Source organism: Notamacropus eugenii, chromosome 2, assembly GCF_028372415.1.
Source record: "Notamacropus eugenii isolate mMacEug1 chromosome 2, mMacEug1.pri_v2, whole genome shotgun sequence".
In the NCBI taxonomy this organism is placed as follows: domain Eukaryota; kingdom Metazoa; phylum Chordata; class Mammalia; order Diprotodontia; family Macropodidae; genus Notamacropus; species Notamacropus eugenii.
This window is the reverse complement of record NC_092873.1, coordinates 279,804,651-279,822,354: the sequence shown is the minus strand read 5'-3', so window position 1 is coordinate 279,822,354 and position 17,704 is coordinate 279,804,651. Positions and strand designations below refer to the sequence as shown.

The 17,704-nt window shown below is 34.6% G+C and overlaps 1 protein-coding gene across 2 annotated transcripts in view; it reads left to right on the top strand.

Moving 5' to 3' along the window:
* COL11A1 (collagen type XI alpha 1 chain) overlaps positions 1–17,704 on the top strand; it is a 276,695-nt gene that overhangs the window by 172,138 nt on the left and 86,853 nt on the right. For both annotated transcript variants that reach the window (XM_072644156.1, XM_072644155.1), the window contains exons 37-41: positions 100–153; positions 7,614–7,667; positions 15,435–15,542; positions 16,058–16,147; positions 16,415–16,468. In XM_072644156.1, the coding sequence (XP_072500257.1) occupies positions 100–153; positions 7,614–7,667; positions 15,435–15,542; positions 16,058–16,147; positions 16,415–16,468 (360 nt within the window). The remainder of the gene's footprint in view (positions 1–99; positions 154–7,613; positions 7,668–15,434; positions 15,543–16,057; positions 16,148–16,414; positions 16,469–17,704) is intronic.

Genomic DNA, 17,704 nt, shown 5'->3' with positions numbered 1-17,704 from the left:
TGAAAAATGTTAGCCTTAACCTTGTTGCAGGTTAAGCCAAAAAGCAGATGACTCTGAAAATCCCTGACATAATTTTACTTTCATTATTTTCAATTTCAGGGCCCCCCTGGAAAGGACGGACTTCCTGGGCATCCAGGACAACGTGGAGAAACAGTAAGTGAATCTAACTTCCTAAATTAAACTTTTCTCCTTAAAAAAGCTGTAAATTTAATTTTTAAAAAAACATTCTAATAAACAAAGCAGCAAAAGAGTGATGATTTTATAAGAAACTGATAACTTCTGTTATATATAGCTTTTTTCTTTCTTTCTCTTCCCTTTCTTCTTTTTTAATGTCTTAGTTCATTGAAAGTCTATTCCCATACGGTGTTTACTCAATTAGGATGAAACAGATGAATTATTTCTACTAAAATTTTTTGAGCCATCAGTATAATACAGTGGAAAGAACTTTGGATTTAAGTCAAAAGGTCCTTAGTTTACATCCCATCTTTGCTATTTTCTACCTTTTTGACCTTGGGCATATCACTTTACCATGTAAGCCTCAGTTTCCTTATTTAAAAAATCAGGAGGGTTGGACTAGTGATCTCTAAGGTCTTCTCTAGCCCAGAATCTATGATCCTATTAAGAAAAAACAAAGACCACAGACAAAAAACTTCTAAGAGGATCTATTTCTCTGTTGAAATGAACTAAGAAATTATTATAGTGACATTGATAATAGATCACTCTGATGTTTAAGGTATTGTTATTGAAGGGAGCCATGCTTTTTGGTGGATATCACAAAATATAAAATGATCCAAAGTTATATGATCTCGTATTTTTGTATGAATTTCTATAATTATTTCTATAAGTATATATTTTATATAACTATATAATTATATTTGAAAAAACCTAATTGATGCGCCTTAAATTAATATCTAGGAAGTTGCTGTTGACATCACAAAACTACTGTTTTGTCAAACCATAGGACTATGAAAGATTTTGAGTTGCTATCATGTCTATTCCAGCACTTCTGGGGAAGTCCACAGATCTGTGAATCTTTTTTAGAGTTCAAAAAAACCTATGGTAAAAGTGCTTAATTGGCCCTTTGCTAATGAGCGTGGACCTATTTTATCTACCAATTAACCATGAAAGGACCTACTAACCAGCTACAGCATAATCTGTGATAGCTACTTTTCCCCAGACATACAATTTACATAGTAAACGGATGGGTTTTTTTGCTACTAGAAGTAAATTATTAAGCAGGAAGTCCCGTATTTCCTATCTAATGAGAAAACCAAGGGATTGATATTTTGGCCAAAATCAGTTTCCTGACAATACTACTAATGAACTTTAACTAGTTATCCTAAGTTGGTCGGAAAGCACACCCATGATTGACTTGATATGAGGGTAGGGAAATCGACTCCTGTTACTGAAATCCTGCCAGTTTGGAAATATCTTTTGTTCATAGGTTCAGATGTTTAGAGCTGACCAAGATCTTAGAGGTCACCTTGTACAAACCGCTCATTTTATATGTAAGATAGATATTCCACATGAGTTGTCAAAATGTAAAGAATTGTGGCAGAGGCCACTGTACTCCAAGAGAAACTGTGATTTCTACCTTAAAGGGAGCATGAGAAGGTCCATGTGTGGATGGATGCTTGGTCCTTCTCTTGATTATTTCCAGTATTGAGTTAAATTTCTATTAACCTCCTTCTCCCTCCATTATTTCTGTTCTTGCTGTAAGATTATTTTTTGGTAGGGTCTTAAAACAAAGCTGCTTCTCTGGTTGCTCTTAAGGAAGTAGTCTGTCATAAGATTACATCTGTTGACTTAATCACTTCCCATTAAATGGAGATTACCCAAAAGATCATCACAAATGGTAACAAATACATAAACCCATTGATCTCAGCAAACAGAAGTCATAGAAAGTATACAGACTAGAATGTAACAGAAAATATGCAATGATCACTGAGTTTTTTTGATTGAAATGGGATAAGATTTAAGCTCAATAAAAACTCTGTTATCACCCAAGGAGAAATTTTTTCTCATCAAAGTCTCTAGGAAGGCATCCTGGAAATCAGGAAGTCAAGGAAATCAGGTTTTCCCTATAAGTCTACAGTTTCCAAGCTTCCACAATCTTTCCATGTGTTTCTCCTGATGAGCCACAAATGTCTCTTCATCCAAGATCTTTGGCACCAACTCTACCCCTTACATAGTTTGGAAGTGTGCATCAACATTCTGTCCACTGATTAGGAGTCATATCTTTTTCTACATAGCAGCAGCACATAAAAGGCCCCAGATTTAGTTTGTAATTCTGGTTACATAGTGATGAAGAAACTAATGCCCAAAGAATCAGTGACTTGTTGAAGATCACACAGGTAGTGGCACAGTGGGGCAATGAACCTGGTCATCTGATTCCAAATCTAATACTCTTTCTAGTATATCATATATATATATATATATATATATCTCCTAATTAATTGTAATCTCTATTGTTGAATTGTTGAAGGATTTTGTATCTTTGGGGAGGCCTGTCAGCAGCAATCCAAGTCTTTTTTTTAACCAAATGCCAATTTATAAGCTAAATAAAATATTGGGTTTGTTTTCAATTTTGATACATTAAAGTCTGGAATTTCAAAATCATAATCAGGAATGATTTAGTGAAACAAAAGTGCAAAATTGTCTGGGCTTCCACACAGAGATGATATCTGCTTGAGGGACATAAGATCTATTTTCTGAAAGGACATAGATCATTTTCATGTTTGCAAACATAATTCCATCAAGTTTCAACAGTCTTTTTTTTTTTTTTTGAATGAGTAAATCGAGATTTTATTTCAGGACACTACCTCTAAAATATGTATAAACTGACATTTAAGGAAAATTTTAGAGTCACCTTCAAAAAATTAAAACATATCTAGAGCTTCAATGGTTTTCACACTGTGTCTAAAATGCAGAGGCTGAATTTGTGTCTGGAAAAAAAATGTGCTTCTGTTTCTATGCAACTGTAAGATGACTTCAGTGCCAAGGATACTTGATGATGACTTGCTATCCTGCTCTCTGGGTTTCAAAGGCTCAAGAATTGCTCCTCTATACTAAAAATGAGTCACTTCAGTTCACAAAGAAAATTATTTATGTGTATACATGCACATACAAACATACATATATATACATATACATATATGGAAATAATATATGCATATGTATTATATATACATACATATATGGAAATTATATATGTGTGTGTTTACACACACACACACACACACACACACACACACATACACATGCCAAATAGTATTACTTTCTAGACAATATGGCATAGTGGGATGAAAAGCTACGCTCAGTCAGAGCCCAGCACATCTGGATTCCAGTCCTGCCTCTGGCACATACCATCTGCATGACTGAACTAAACCTCTTAGTGCTTTAGGCAACTCTTAAACTTTGCATTGCAAAGAAAAGACCCACTTGTATTGGTAAAAGAAGTTTCACTGTGGGAACAATAAATAAGAGAAAGGTCTTAACAAGCTGATGAATATACCTAGTGAATATTAGAGTATTGGAGAGGCGCTTAAAATACATAACAATTCCTTTATTTTATTTTGGGGGATGTATTTAAGTTAGTGAATCGGTAAGTCAATAAGTATACATTAAACAACTACCATAAGCCAGGTATTGCTCTAAATCTTGGAGATACAAAAAGAGACAAAAGGCATGCCTGGCCTCAAGGAGCTCATAATGTAACGAGAGAGACCACTCAAAACCAATATGCACAAATAAGCTATATAGAATAAATGGATAGTTAACGGAGAGGAGGCATTAGAACTAAGAGGATTAGGAAAGGCTTCCTGCAGAAAGTAAGGTTTTGAAGGTTATTATTTGTCCTTCATTCTCGAAGAGGACTATGACATTTGAAAGGGGATGCCATGACTTGCAAGTAAATTGGGTTTAAGTGAGAGAGTCATCTCAAAGTCATCATCCTTATTCTCTCCTCCAGAGTCATCTGAGTCTAGGGGCAAGATATAAATCAGGAATTTAAGAGGGTAGCTAAGTAGCACAGGGATAAAGCGCTGGCTCTGAAGTCAAGAGGAAATGAGCTCACTTCTAGCCTCAGATACTTTCTAGCCATGTGACCCTCGGAAAGTCTCTTAATCTTGACTTCTTAAAACTAATTGACAGAAACTGAGATGATATTAATACATACTATTGACATTTACAAATTAATTCTTGTGTTATCGACAACTTGTCTTCAGCAAAATTGCCTTTGTCAATCGTATGTTAAGAAGACATATGAGGCCAATTTATTCAGCTATTTTGAGCTTTGATTATCACTAATTGATACATACCCTGTAGTTAGTAGCATTTTATTGAGTATATGTTACCAATAAATGAGAGATTTGTCAAGCCTCACGCTTTTATATTCACATTCAGATCCCAGGACAATGGTAGCTGTATTCATAAATGGGACCTAGCTACATGAATTTTTTCATCTGTGTCTAACCCTAAGAATTTCACTAAATGCTGAAATTCATTAAAGATGCATCTAAAAAATTTACATGCAAATATTGTCTCCCCCTTACAGCATTTGGGAATAGTTCTAGGGATTGGGATGGTTCTAAGACCAAGAGGACAATTTGGCCTTCCTATAGGGCAAATACAATTTTACCCTAAAAGTCTTGATCAAGATCTTTGATTGACTCCCAAATGATCTTAGTCTCCTGGAGATTCCCAAAATAGGAAATAGCTCAATATTGATTATTTCATCTTGGTGCAATTGAAGACAGCTATAAATCACTTTGAGTAGGGAAAATCCCATGTTTTCATTTTTTTTATTTTCACAGGTTTCCATTGTGCTTGCATTTTTAAAATGTTATTTTTGGGGTTTCCTTTTAAAATGTTCAAAATAAAAAGTCATTTTTTTCTCCAAATGTACAAATTTTGAAGATCTTGTGGCCATAATTTTAAAATCTGTGCAGAATCATTTCTGAATTATTTAAATATCTTATTTAAATTCCTAATAGACTGCTTGGATTACAACTGTATATGTTTTGGTAACTTTTTGAAATCCACTTTTAAACCTGTCATCTGTTTATGGTTTTCTTATCATGCTCTTTAGCCTTCAAAATATACCCAACTCTGAACTATCCAAGTTCACATGAACCTTATATGTCTATAAGTTACCTTGGGCCAAATTTCATGAATACACATGGAGCTTTTTTTGAGGGTAATAGGGAATTGTTGACTTTTAATTCTGACTCCACCTCCTTAACACTCTGGAAACCAGTCTTCTCAATTCTTTCTGAGAGGAATAAGTGAGACATCTATCTATCAATTAAAATCTTCATTTTCTCATCTGTAAATCAAAGAGTTTGGATGGGAAGATTTCTGAAGTTTGTAGCATTAGCAAATCCTATAACCTAAGTATACATTTTAGAATATTTCTCAGTATATATAAAGATTTGAGAAAAGAATGATTTGGGCTCTGATTGGCCTCCCTCTACCCTTTGCACTTGCAGCACATTCCTTGTATGTAATTAATCATAATGGGGAAACCGATTTTAAAAGCTATTCTTTTACTCTTGAGCGATCACCTCGGGATAGTGAAATTAATTAAATTCAAGACAAGAATCAACTTAAATTACACTCTTTTTTAAAACCTAAATCAACCCTTTGACCATTAAAGATGCAAGGTTCTAAAACTCAATTACTCAAATATCTTTACATGGTTTGATGTCAGATAAACTAGAAGAAAAGTGAAAATTTAGTAAATCAGTCAATATATTTGTCTCTATAATGTTAAAAAAAACTGAAACAAAAAATGAAAAGAAAAACTTCTTAGACTTACTCTTCATTTAAAAAAATAAGTTGACTTTTGTCAACATAGCAGATATAGAATAAATAGAACCATAATGGTATTAATAACTTTACAGAACAGGAGAAATCTTTTTGTCTTCAACAATACCACCAAGTCCAATTTTGGTACTAGTATTGAATCATCTATGTACATATATGTGTATACATATATCTTGATTGATTGATTAGTTGGTTGAGAGATATCATTTGTAACTCCAGTTTCCTTGACATGAGGAATTCTTAGGTAAGATTCTCTCTACAAATGTCATTTGAAAACTGCTGGGCAATATTTTTTTTTTCCTTAGGGCACTGAGTTCAGCTTCCAGACTCACAAAGCTAGCTAGATCTAGATATGAATCTAGATCTTCTTGACTTTAAGGCCACTTATAGTGTATAGTCACTACAATGTGCTGATTAACACGTGTTCAAATTTTTTATACTTCTATACACAAATATGCCACTATAAAGGCTGTATCTATAGTTTTTCATCTAACAGTTCATGATACAAAAGTATTCCCTCCATCATGGTTATATGCTATGGTTCTAATCTCATTTCTTCTATCAAGATTACATCGTTCAGTTAATAAGTCTTTTGCAAAAGCTATGCGTATTTCTTCTCATTGGTTTAAAGTGGACTCTAACAAGATTTTACAATTATTTCCTTGAAGTGCCAATCAGAAATCCATTGATCAGTCAATAAATATTTATTAAGTCCTCACTATGGTTCAAAGTAAAAGATATCATTTATAATAATCTTATAGACCAAATTAATGAACAATAAAATACAAACTATGTTAAAGCCCTATGTCAAGCTCATACATCATATGAACTGGATAATTCCTTCTCTTCTTCCTTTTCTCTTGGTATCCTATTCTCTTTCCTTGACACCTCTATTTCTTTTTTTTTCTTTGTCTCTCCTTTCTCTCCCTATTTCCCACTTTCTACTTCTCTCCCAGTGTTCATTTGGGCTTTTAAAGCTAAGTGTTTCAATTTATCCCTGAAATGGCATCTCCTCATGCTAATAACCATTCTTTTTTATAAGTGTCTTTTAATTACTTGTTCCATTATATCAGACTGTTGGGATACAGTGCTGGGTATGAAGTAGATAATAGGAAGAATTATGTTAACGTCAAGAAAATTGTTTCCTGGTGATTCAGAACAGTAACAATTCAAAAAATATCTAAATCATTTACTTCAATTACAAATCCAGCACATGGGAATTCTATATTTTGTTGCTTTGATACAAGCTTAGTTCTAAAATTACTTGTTACTATCAAACTTATCATAAACTTTCATTTTTATTACATTGTGCCTATATCCTATCTTAGTTTTTTTTCTATTCTATATCAGACATTTTCAGCTATTCATATATGTTTTCACACACGTATTCTGCATTTGTTTCTTTGTCTTTCTTGCTGGCGAATACCTCTCTTTATTCTTTGTTTCTGTTTTTTTCCCATCCATTTTTTTTACTAGTCAACTTAAGAGGACTAGACCTTTGAACAAAATAAAACCTTAGCTTACTTATGCTATTAGTATAACCTAATGAATCTTTTCAGAAAAATCAGTCTTAATTATAGTCAGCAAAAGAGCTTTGGAAAGTCCTGTGATAGATACAGTATTTCAATTTTAAGTATCCATAAAAATGATGAATATGAAAACTTTTATAGCTTGAGAGAGTATATTACTGAAAAACAACTTTCTCTTCAACTGTGAGCTATCCCATTACCTAATGTACTTTTTAATAATATGTAACTAACTAGTAAATGTCATGTTTCATTCCTTAGGGATTTCAAGGCAAAACAGGTCCTCCAGGACCCGGTGGTGTTGTTGGACCACAGGTAGGTCATTTTACATTATATCCTTTAAGATTTTAGGATTTTCTGATACTTTACACTTTTAATTTCTCTGAACATGATACTATTTCTTGAGGATATTATGTATTAATGGGATTAATTTTATTATTTCAGTTTTTACATATGTAAGGTTCAGTCTCTACTTAATAATGCGATCAACTCCTAGTAAAGGGAAGCAGTAACTTGGATTATGTGAAGTATCAGATAATCCAAAATTAAATGTATTTTAGGATTGAACTATAACATTTTTTTTTTTTTGCCATAGACCAGAATTCATTATTGCCAGACCTAGAGGCCTGAGGGCTACCCGAGTCTTACCTTACCTATATCGCAGGTCTTCGGCTGGCCAAACCCGACAAACGTATGAGAGAAGAGACTTTCCGGAGTCGAACAAGGGTTAGGCTTTATTCAGGGTCCTGGTTACATGTGCAGGGGGAACTCTTCCTTAGGAGAGAGAGAGAAATCTCCCAAGGAGGCAAAGATCTTACAGTAAGAGAATGAAAGCAGAAGTGGAAGTGGGGAGAGAGGGGAGAGGGAAGAGCGAAGAGAGGAAAAGGGGCCTTCTGTCCTCTAAGGACCCCTCAGTGCTAAGAGCACCTTCGGGCTTTCCTGACCCTACTTAAGCTCTCCTGCCGCATAGTTTGCACCTGAATACCGTGCCTGTTAGATAACAATAGGTGTGCCCAGATCCGGGCCAGTCTCGAGGGCGGGGATGCTCTCTCCCATCACGTTCTCACAGGAAGAGGCGGAAATACACGAGATAGCTCGGTCTCACTCCTTGATTCCCTGCTGTTTCCTGGGGGGCCTCATGAGAACTCTAAGATTTAGAAGTTCCCACCTTTACCCGCCCGAGACTGTCCACATGGAATTGAGCTTCCACCCCCAACACATTATATGGTGGCTTCAACCAAGAAGTTTTAATTAGTGAAGTACTCACTTATAATACTATCCTATAGCATTCACAGAAAAAAAAAATTCCTTAATGATTAGAGCTATCCAAAGGTAGAGTGAAATGCCTTAGAACTCTTCAAGCAAGTACTAAATGACCACTTGTTGGCTGGGCTATGAAGAAAAACCCTGTGCCCATATTAGCATCCTTTGGGGTTGGTTATGAAATTATGTGATGCATCTGCATACTCCTTTTTTCCCTTGATTTCATCCAGACCTATGATTTCATTTGGTTAGGAAATTTTACTGTAGAAATTCTCTCCAGTGATGCATATCAGCAACTTGTCTGAAGTTTACTGTTAGAGAGTTTCCCAAAGATCCTGGGAAACTAAATGATTGACCCATGTTCACCCTATTATACATCAAAGGCAACTTGAATCCTCTCCTTCCTGACTTGGGTTGACTCAATCACACTATCTTTTGATTTCCATTTTAAAGTGAGAATTTCCTGTTTGTAATATATTTTATTTGTCTTCCCCCCCCCCCAACAGATTTATCTTTATTGTTTTATTTTTAATATGACATTTAGTTTCAATTTCCTAAGCACTAGGATGTAAATTATTCTTGCTGTATGATAGGTAAAGTGTTCAAAATGCTCCAGGAAATATGAGTCCATAGAGTTGATAGTTATCATCTGAATATTTGGGGATTAATTCTATTTATCCCTCTGCTACACCCCACCTTACCAACATCTTTTTGCAGGCAACGTATGAACTAAAAAGCTTGCCTGGTAAAATGCATTAAGTTAAAGAAAACAGCTAAAAACAGGAAATATTTTTATCTATTTCTGAAAAGTAGCAAATACTTGGGGTTAAATTTTGATCTGTAATTGACTTGAAGTTCAAAGGATTTATATAATTATACCTGAGGGTGGAATTTCACTCCTATTAATGAAATACTGTTGGAGAATGAGTAGTTACTGAACACTCTTAAGAACAAAAGTAGATTAATGTGTGTGCAAGTGTGTGTGCAAGTGTCTGTGTTTAAAAAGCAATACTTGAACAAAATATATGCGTTGGGAATATGACATAAAATGTGACTGGAATCTAATGCAGCTTTGTCACTATTCATTAAGACGGAAAAACACAATCCAACTTACTCCCCTCTTTGATGCAACACAGTAGAAAGAAAATGCAAATTTCCTTGCTTTAGATAGGTTCTCCATTGCTTTGCCATTCATCAATTTTAATTAAGAGTAGTATTGCCTAAAGGGCATGCTACTGAGGTTACTATTAAGATAAAGATTTATTTTTAACCTATGGCAAACAACTTCAAAATCTGCTTTCCAGGAGAACATTATAAAAACATAATATAAAACCTATTGCTTTTATTTGGAATGCTTGAGGAAGAGAAAGGCAACATAGTAGAATAGGAATATAAATGTCATGGGACTTATCTGAATCTATCTAAACCTCAAACCCTTTTTTGATAACCTCTCATGCCTAGTTGGAGGCATCTGAAACTGATGAAGGCATGTGTTATCTATTCCTTCTCTTCAAGTCAGAAAAAATATCAAGTGTGCTTTATTGAATATGCATGTTTACTGAATTATTACTATTTATTGGAGCTTTATAGAGCCCAGAATTTTGCTTGTTTCAAACACAGGCAGGGTTTTGTGGAAGATCAAAGAAGTGGTTTCATGGGAGTTAAATTTATTGCAATAATTAATATTCCTTCTATTCCCCTTTTATAGCAACAAAGATTTCTTCATTTTTGTCTTGATGAGAGCACTCATTCAATTGTGAATCAATTATACTCCCAAAGGACAGTAGTGCCAAAGGGAAGCAGCATCATATAGGAGAAAGACCCTATGATTAAGAGCCCTATGATTAAGAGTCAAGACCTGGGTTTTAATGCAGGTTTTGCCACTTACCCTTATGATTATAGGCAAGTCACTTAACTTTCTAGGTTCAATTAACCTATCTCTAAAATGAAGGGATAGGACTGGATGAGTTCTAAGGTACCTTTCCCCTCTGATCCAAATTAATTAAATAAAATGGAATTTAGCAGGAATAAATTTAAATTCACACTGGTTAAAAGCAACTACTTAATGGCAAAATGGAGGATGCATGGCTAGATAGAAGTTTGAGCTGAAAAAAATATTGGAGTGCTTCAGTGGACTATAAGCTCTTCATAAATAAATACAGTGATAAAAACACCAAGAAAGAGAAATGTAATCTTGGTCTGCATTTTAAGAGGTATAGAGAATCCAGAACTAAACAAAGGCTGCTCTCCTTGATCAGGTCACATCTAGTGTGTTGTCTTCAGGTCTTAGTGACCCATTTTGGTAAAACAGCCATAAAATGGAAAGTATCCCAAATGTTCAACAAAGATATTGAAGAGCCTTAGTTTCATAATATATGAGTTGATGAACCAGGAATATTATGACTGGATTAAGGCAAAGAGGTTAAGTGACTTGCCTAGGGTCACATAGTTAATAAGTGTCTAAGGCCAGATTTGAACTCAGGTCTTCCTGACTCCAAGCCCAGCACTCTATGCATTAATTCATCTAGGTGCCTCCCTAGCACTTAGCAAGATGTTCTAAGATGTTTTTGTTTATTGAGAAGACTTGGGAGGATGAGAGAACATGATTGCTGCTAGAACTGGCATCATGGAAAAATTTATTCAGCTTTGTCCCACAGGATATAACCAAAACTAATGAGCAAAAGTTGGGAAGAGACAAATTTAAGCTTGATGTAATGAAAAAACTCAGGATAAAATAGAGCTGTTCACAGGGAGGAATTAGCTTCTTAGAGAGGTTGTTGTTCTTTCTCATTGGAGATCTTTAAGCAGAGGCTAAATGGTCATTTGGTAGGTATGCTGTGGAGGAAAATCTTGTTTTGGATTAGTATCAAGCTAGATGACCCCTGAAGTCTTTCTAAGTCTTTATTTCTGTGAAATAATGAAATCAGTTAACATGTACTTATTTAGCACTATTATGTGGTACTGGAATAGAGATCGTATCAGTTGTATGGAATTGTAGAATTCCAGAAATCATCAAATTAATGTGTCTTAAGACTGGAAAGGTCACTAGGTAAAACCACTTCCTTCAGGTAGAATTGTACTTCAAACATCCCAGCCACCAGAAAATATTTCATAGTCCTTAACAGACTTTCAGAGAATAACACTATACAAGATAACTAATGAACACATCCTATTGCTCAACAGCCTTGTCCTGGAATTCTTCTTTAGACTTCAATGAAATATTTCATGTGTTAGCTTAAATCCATTTCTTTTGTTTTATTCTAAGTGGAGCTAGAGCACAAGTGGTCAGTCTTCTTTTGCCATAACAAGTTTAAGGGAAAGCTGATTAAATGGCAGCACCACAAATTATCTACTCTCTGGAGGCACTTAAATGACCTGGCATTTTTCAATGTGGCATTTGCTGCAACTGAATGCAGCTGATTATTTATTTCCACAAACCTCAAGCAAATGGAAATCCCTTCTCCCTGGCTTCAGGATTCCTCAGGCATACATCTCAGAACTCACCTCTAGGAATAGGGATCATGGTTAGTTTGGTCAGGAGAAGTTGTTTAGGGAGCTCATTCTGGCCCCTGGAATTCCCAACAAATTTAAGAATGTGGAGAATCTAGGTCAATTTTTATATCACCCGAATAAGTGATTTATTGAATTATTCCTGATTTTGTTGTTGTTTTGCTTTGGTCTAGATCTATGATTTTATCAGGGACAGGGAACTCTCTTGTAAAGATACCCCTACTTATGTAGATCAGTAGTTTTGTTTTTTTTTTAAACAAATTAGAGATATAGACAATTGCCTCAGGGACTCAGAGATTAAATGATTTGTCAGTATGGGTTGGAAGCAGGACTGGAACACAGGTCCTCTTGACTTTTAGTCCTGTAAATTTCTTTACCTCTCCTCTCCAGAGGGATGTGATTGGACTAGGTCCATAAGAGAAGCTCAGGATCATATTGGGCTAGAAACTAAGTCCACAGCTCATATACAAGATGCATTTCTGAAGGTGGGAAGCAGGGGAACACTTGATGAAGCCAGTTTGTGCAAAGGGAAAGACTAAACAATGAACGTTTAGGTAGACATCATGCTAATTCTCAAAGAAATACTCAGTATCCTAAGCCCACTGACATGAAAGATGTTAGAAAATAGCATATCCTATTCCTTTGAGCAGTAAGACCTATCTCATCTATTTTAAGTTCTCAGCTCTTTAGTTAACATTCCCTAGCCTGGTTCTTGTAGAGATAAATTCATATTGGACTCCAAAATTGGAAACAATATTATTTAATTTGAGAATTTCAGAGTTGGTAGGAATCTTAGACATTTCTAAATCAAACTCCTATGTTTTCATTGCCACATTTGGCAATGCATTCCATTTTGGGAAATTGTTAGAAAGTCATTTCTCATATTGAATAAAACTCTGCCTGTCTTTTCCTGACAGCTATTGCTTTCAAGACTATAAGCCTATAAAGCTTCTTTGAAGAAATAACCCTTTAAAAATGTAAAGATAATTGTCATGTATTTTTCTCTACCCAGAGAAATATATTCATACTTCTTTTTTGTCATTAGCCATGACATGGTTGTTTGATGATTTCTAAACCAATCAAAATTCTGTTCACCCTCTTTTCTGCTCTCTTAGAAACATAGAATATCAGAATTGGAAGGGACCTCAAAAATCAAATAATTTAACCCATTACTGAACAGGACTCTTCTCTATGACATCCTTTCTTGAAAATCTCCATTGATACAAACCATGGGAAGCTTTGAGTGTTTCATGTTGGGTAGTTTTCACAAGACACAAAAATAATTGAGCCTTTAATTGAAGCAAAATCTGTCTCTCTGTAACTTCTATCCATTGCTTATGATGATGTGCCCTGAGGTAAAGCAAAACAAATCAAAATCTTATACACACAGCCTCATGTATTTAAAGACAGTAGTGACATCCACTTTAATAACACTTTAACTCTCCTAACTAAATATACATTTTTCCTTTAATCAGTTTTTGTATGGAGTAGTTTCAAACCTCATCCTAATCACCCTCTACCCTCCTTTGGATAGCCTTTTGCTTTTCAATATCCTTCTTAAAATGTGGGTACCGGAACTGATGGCACATAGTAACTAACCAGAGCAGAGGTCTACAACCTCCCTCCTTAGACACTACACTACCACCAATATTTTTTGCTGTTGTGCAGTCGTTTTTCAGACACGTCCAACTCTTCACGATTCTATTTAGTGTTTCCTAGACAAAGGTATTGGAGTGACTTGCCATTTCCTTCTCCAGCTCATTTTATAGATGAGGAAATTGGGGCAAACAGGATTAAGCACCTTGTCTAGCAAATGTGTAAAGCCAGATTTCAACTCAGAAAATTACAGCTTCCTGACTCCAGGTCTGATACTCTATCCATTTTGCCAACTAACTGCCCAGAGTATTCCTTTCTTCCTTCTTTTGTTACTATGTTATACTGCTGCCATTAGAATGGAAACAATGAAATCTAACCAACATTTATTAAACAACAATGCAATCCTACCTAATGAGAAATTACTAAGTGTCTACTACATGTGAAGTGTTCTACTACACACTGGAAATACAAAAACACAATGGAGAACAATCTTTTTTAAAAAGTTTATATTTAAGCAGGGCTGCACAACATGTAAACATGTAAAATAGAAGGAAGACATACTATAGGAAGTAGTTCCCAAATTGAGCCTTGAATGAAGATAGAAGGAAGGAAGGAGGGTATCCCAGGCATGGTCCTCTTTAATAACAAGGGAAAAACAACTTCAAAAACATGAATGAGTGATGAAATGTTGAGGACAGCAGGTCTGTCTGTGGTATAGAATGGGAGAATATTAAATAGTGTGAAATAGAAATGGAGAGAGGTCAATCAGTAAGCCATCAAATTGATTAGAAACAGATAGCAAAAGGCATTAAATGCAATGCTAAGGAATTTTGAGTTGTCACAAGTATTAAGTAAACACTTCTTCACTGATTGAATTTTCCTAATATACTTATAAAGGATAAATCCTTCCACATTTGTATTTGTATACTCGTTTTTATTTTTTGACACATAGTATACCCTCCTTATCCTTACTTTTCAAATTAAGTAAAATCACTTCAGATTAAATCCTGAGTTTTATCTTCACAGATCTTGATATCTTCTGTGAAAATAGATTGAAAAAATAATTAATGAAAGCAGATGGAGAAATCAGGATCATGTCAGTCTTACACAAGTTGATAATTGACTTTGTGTGTTCTTATAAACCTGAGAACCGCACGGATAGCCTTATAGGAGCTTCTAGTAGTGACCAAATGTTGATAATCATGATTTTTTAAAAATCCATTTTGAGAATCAATGATTTTCTTGAAATCCATTTTAATAGACTTCAATAAGTCAATCAATGAACATTTATCAAGTGCTGATATGTGCTAGGCACTGGGTGAAGTGCTGGGTATGCAATACAATCAGAAAGAACATCCTGGCCCTCAAGGAACTAATATTCTAATTGGGGAAGGCAACACAGAAGAAAAAACTGAAGACAGATAGGAGAATGTGGGAAGGCACCCTGATAGATGTCGTGTTCCAGAGTGCAGCCTAGAGAAGAATGAAGACATGGCTGGTCTGAGTGATCTCCTTGAGTGGAGGCTCTGGAAGGAGACTTCCATTCAGAAAGAGAGGCCAAAAGGATGGCATGTACTTCCATTGTGGGAATTATAATACTGTTATGAGCTTCCAGGATGAGATTTCTAGGGAAAGGCATACAGTATCTGTTGTATTTGTTTCTTAGTTGTATATCAGCAGTCATTGTACTGAGTTTTTCTTTAATTAATTCAGGGTCCAACTGGTGAGACTGGTCCAATAGGTGAACGAGGTCATCCTGGACCTCCAGGGCCTCCTGGCGAGCAAGGACTTCCTGGTGCAGCTGGAAAAGAGGGTGCAAAGGTAATATATGGATTTTTAAGTGAATTATTAGGCTTTCGACATCAGCCTATTGCTTTTCTATAACCATTTACACATTATCCAATGCTTCTTTAAGTAATAAAATACAAGTTACAAAAATATAAAATTATAAGGAAAATATATGATGTGAGTCTATTTTAACAGATGGTTTATATTTTTAAAAATATTCTTTATACTAAAGATAGTTCTAAAGGAAATTTGGTTCTATTGATATGTACTATTGCTTTTATACTAAATTAACTTTAAAAATTCATGATTTTAAAAATCTTCCATAAGAAAATCTCCATTGTTCATATTAATTTTATGCTTAATATAGTTATTTAGAGTTCCATCTAATTATGTCTACTTGCCATTTTATTTAATATACGTAGTTTCCATTGAATGTGTTCATCATTGTCCAAAGTCAAGATTTAATGTTTAGTTACCGTGGGCGTAATCATTGCTTAATAATGGCATCATTGTATCTCTTTTCTCAAATACTTACTGCATCTTCATAGGGTGACCCTGGTCCTCAAGGTATCTCAGGGAAAGATGGCCCACCAGGACTTCGTGGTTTCCCAGGAGAAAGAGGCCTTCCAGGAGCTCAGGTATTTACATGTAGATAAAGACTAGGAAGTAAGCTTTATACTGAGACATTTTCTTAGATCTTAACTAAATGAAGACTCATTTTCCATATATAAGATTGTAAAATAATTAAACCTTATGTTTCATTTTTCTATTATTAATTTAATTTTATCTAATAATCATATTTGCTCTTCAAAATCCTTTGGGTTAACAATTTTCTTTCCGTATAAATCATAATCTCCTTCCTTTTTATATTCTAGTTACCAATATTCAATTTTCCTTTCCTTTAGGGTGCTCCTGGACTGAAAGGTGGGGAAGGTCCCCAGGGTCCGCCTGGTCCACTTGTAAGTATTATTAATAAATCACACTGCTAGAAATTTTAATAAATGATTATTTATATTTAATTATTCTCATGCTGTGGTATTTTCATTGAAGCAGTGTATGGTAATTTATGTCATTCAAATCAATCAATGATTGGTTTCTATTAATTGTATGTGCTAATGAGTATATAAACATAAAAGATTTAGAGTGACTAAAATATTGCTTTCCATTGCAACCACTGGGAAGAAATTTCCTTTCTTGTTAGCAATTCCCAAGAAGATAAATAGATTTTAAGAATAATAGAAAGCCTCAGTCACAAAAAGTTTGGAAATATAAATGGAAAATCTTTGATTTATATGTTTTCATTCATTTCAATATCTTGTCACATAAAGGTACTTTCCATCATATATTGTGAACTAAAAGCACTCATATTGAGCCTGTATCCTTTATGAGTTTATAATTTGAGAAATGACATAAACAATTTCCACACAAGTATGAAAGATAATCATCTAAATAGATTATGAAGATTGCCTTAACTCAAGTAGCATTATAAAATCATCAGAAGATGGATAAATCAAAGATAATGTCCTCATTTATTTCTTTCTTTGAAAAACAATTCTTACTTATTCATCTGCTTTCTCTCAGTTCTTAAAGTATACTTAGTAGTAATCTTTTGAATGCTTTAAAGATTTAATGCATTTGTGATCATAGAATACTGGGACATAGAGATCAGGGCATTAAGACGTAGAGATCATGTGATCCAACCTTCTCATTTTAAAATAAGGAAACTCAGGCTATTTCCAGGGCAAAAAAACTAACATTTTCGAAAAGTCAAGTAGAGGGCAAAATTGTAGGGATAAACAAAATAAGCAAACATTTTGCCTGTTTAAATAGATATGATTTATGTATAAGTAATTAGAAACAGAATACAGAACTGAAGGTAGCTGAACATTTATGATTTCAAAATTATAGATTTAGAGATGGAAAGAACTCTGAAGCACCAAATTCAAACACCTTTTAAAGATGAGGAAATTGAGTAAGAGAGTTTGCGATGTCTTCATCATTTTGCAAGTGGAAAGTAAATGGCACAACACAATTTGAATCCAGGTACTCTGTTATACATGCACACTCAAAGAAAGCAAAAAGAATGGACCTGAAAAAAAAAGAAAAATCCCATAAAGAATCCAAGATTTGGAAAGGATCTTAGGGGTCTACTCATTCAATCTCTCAGCCAATTCATAATTCTTCCTATAGTGTCC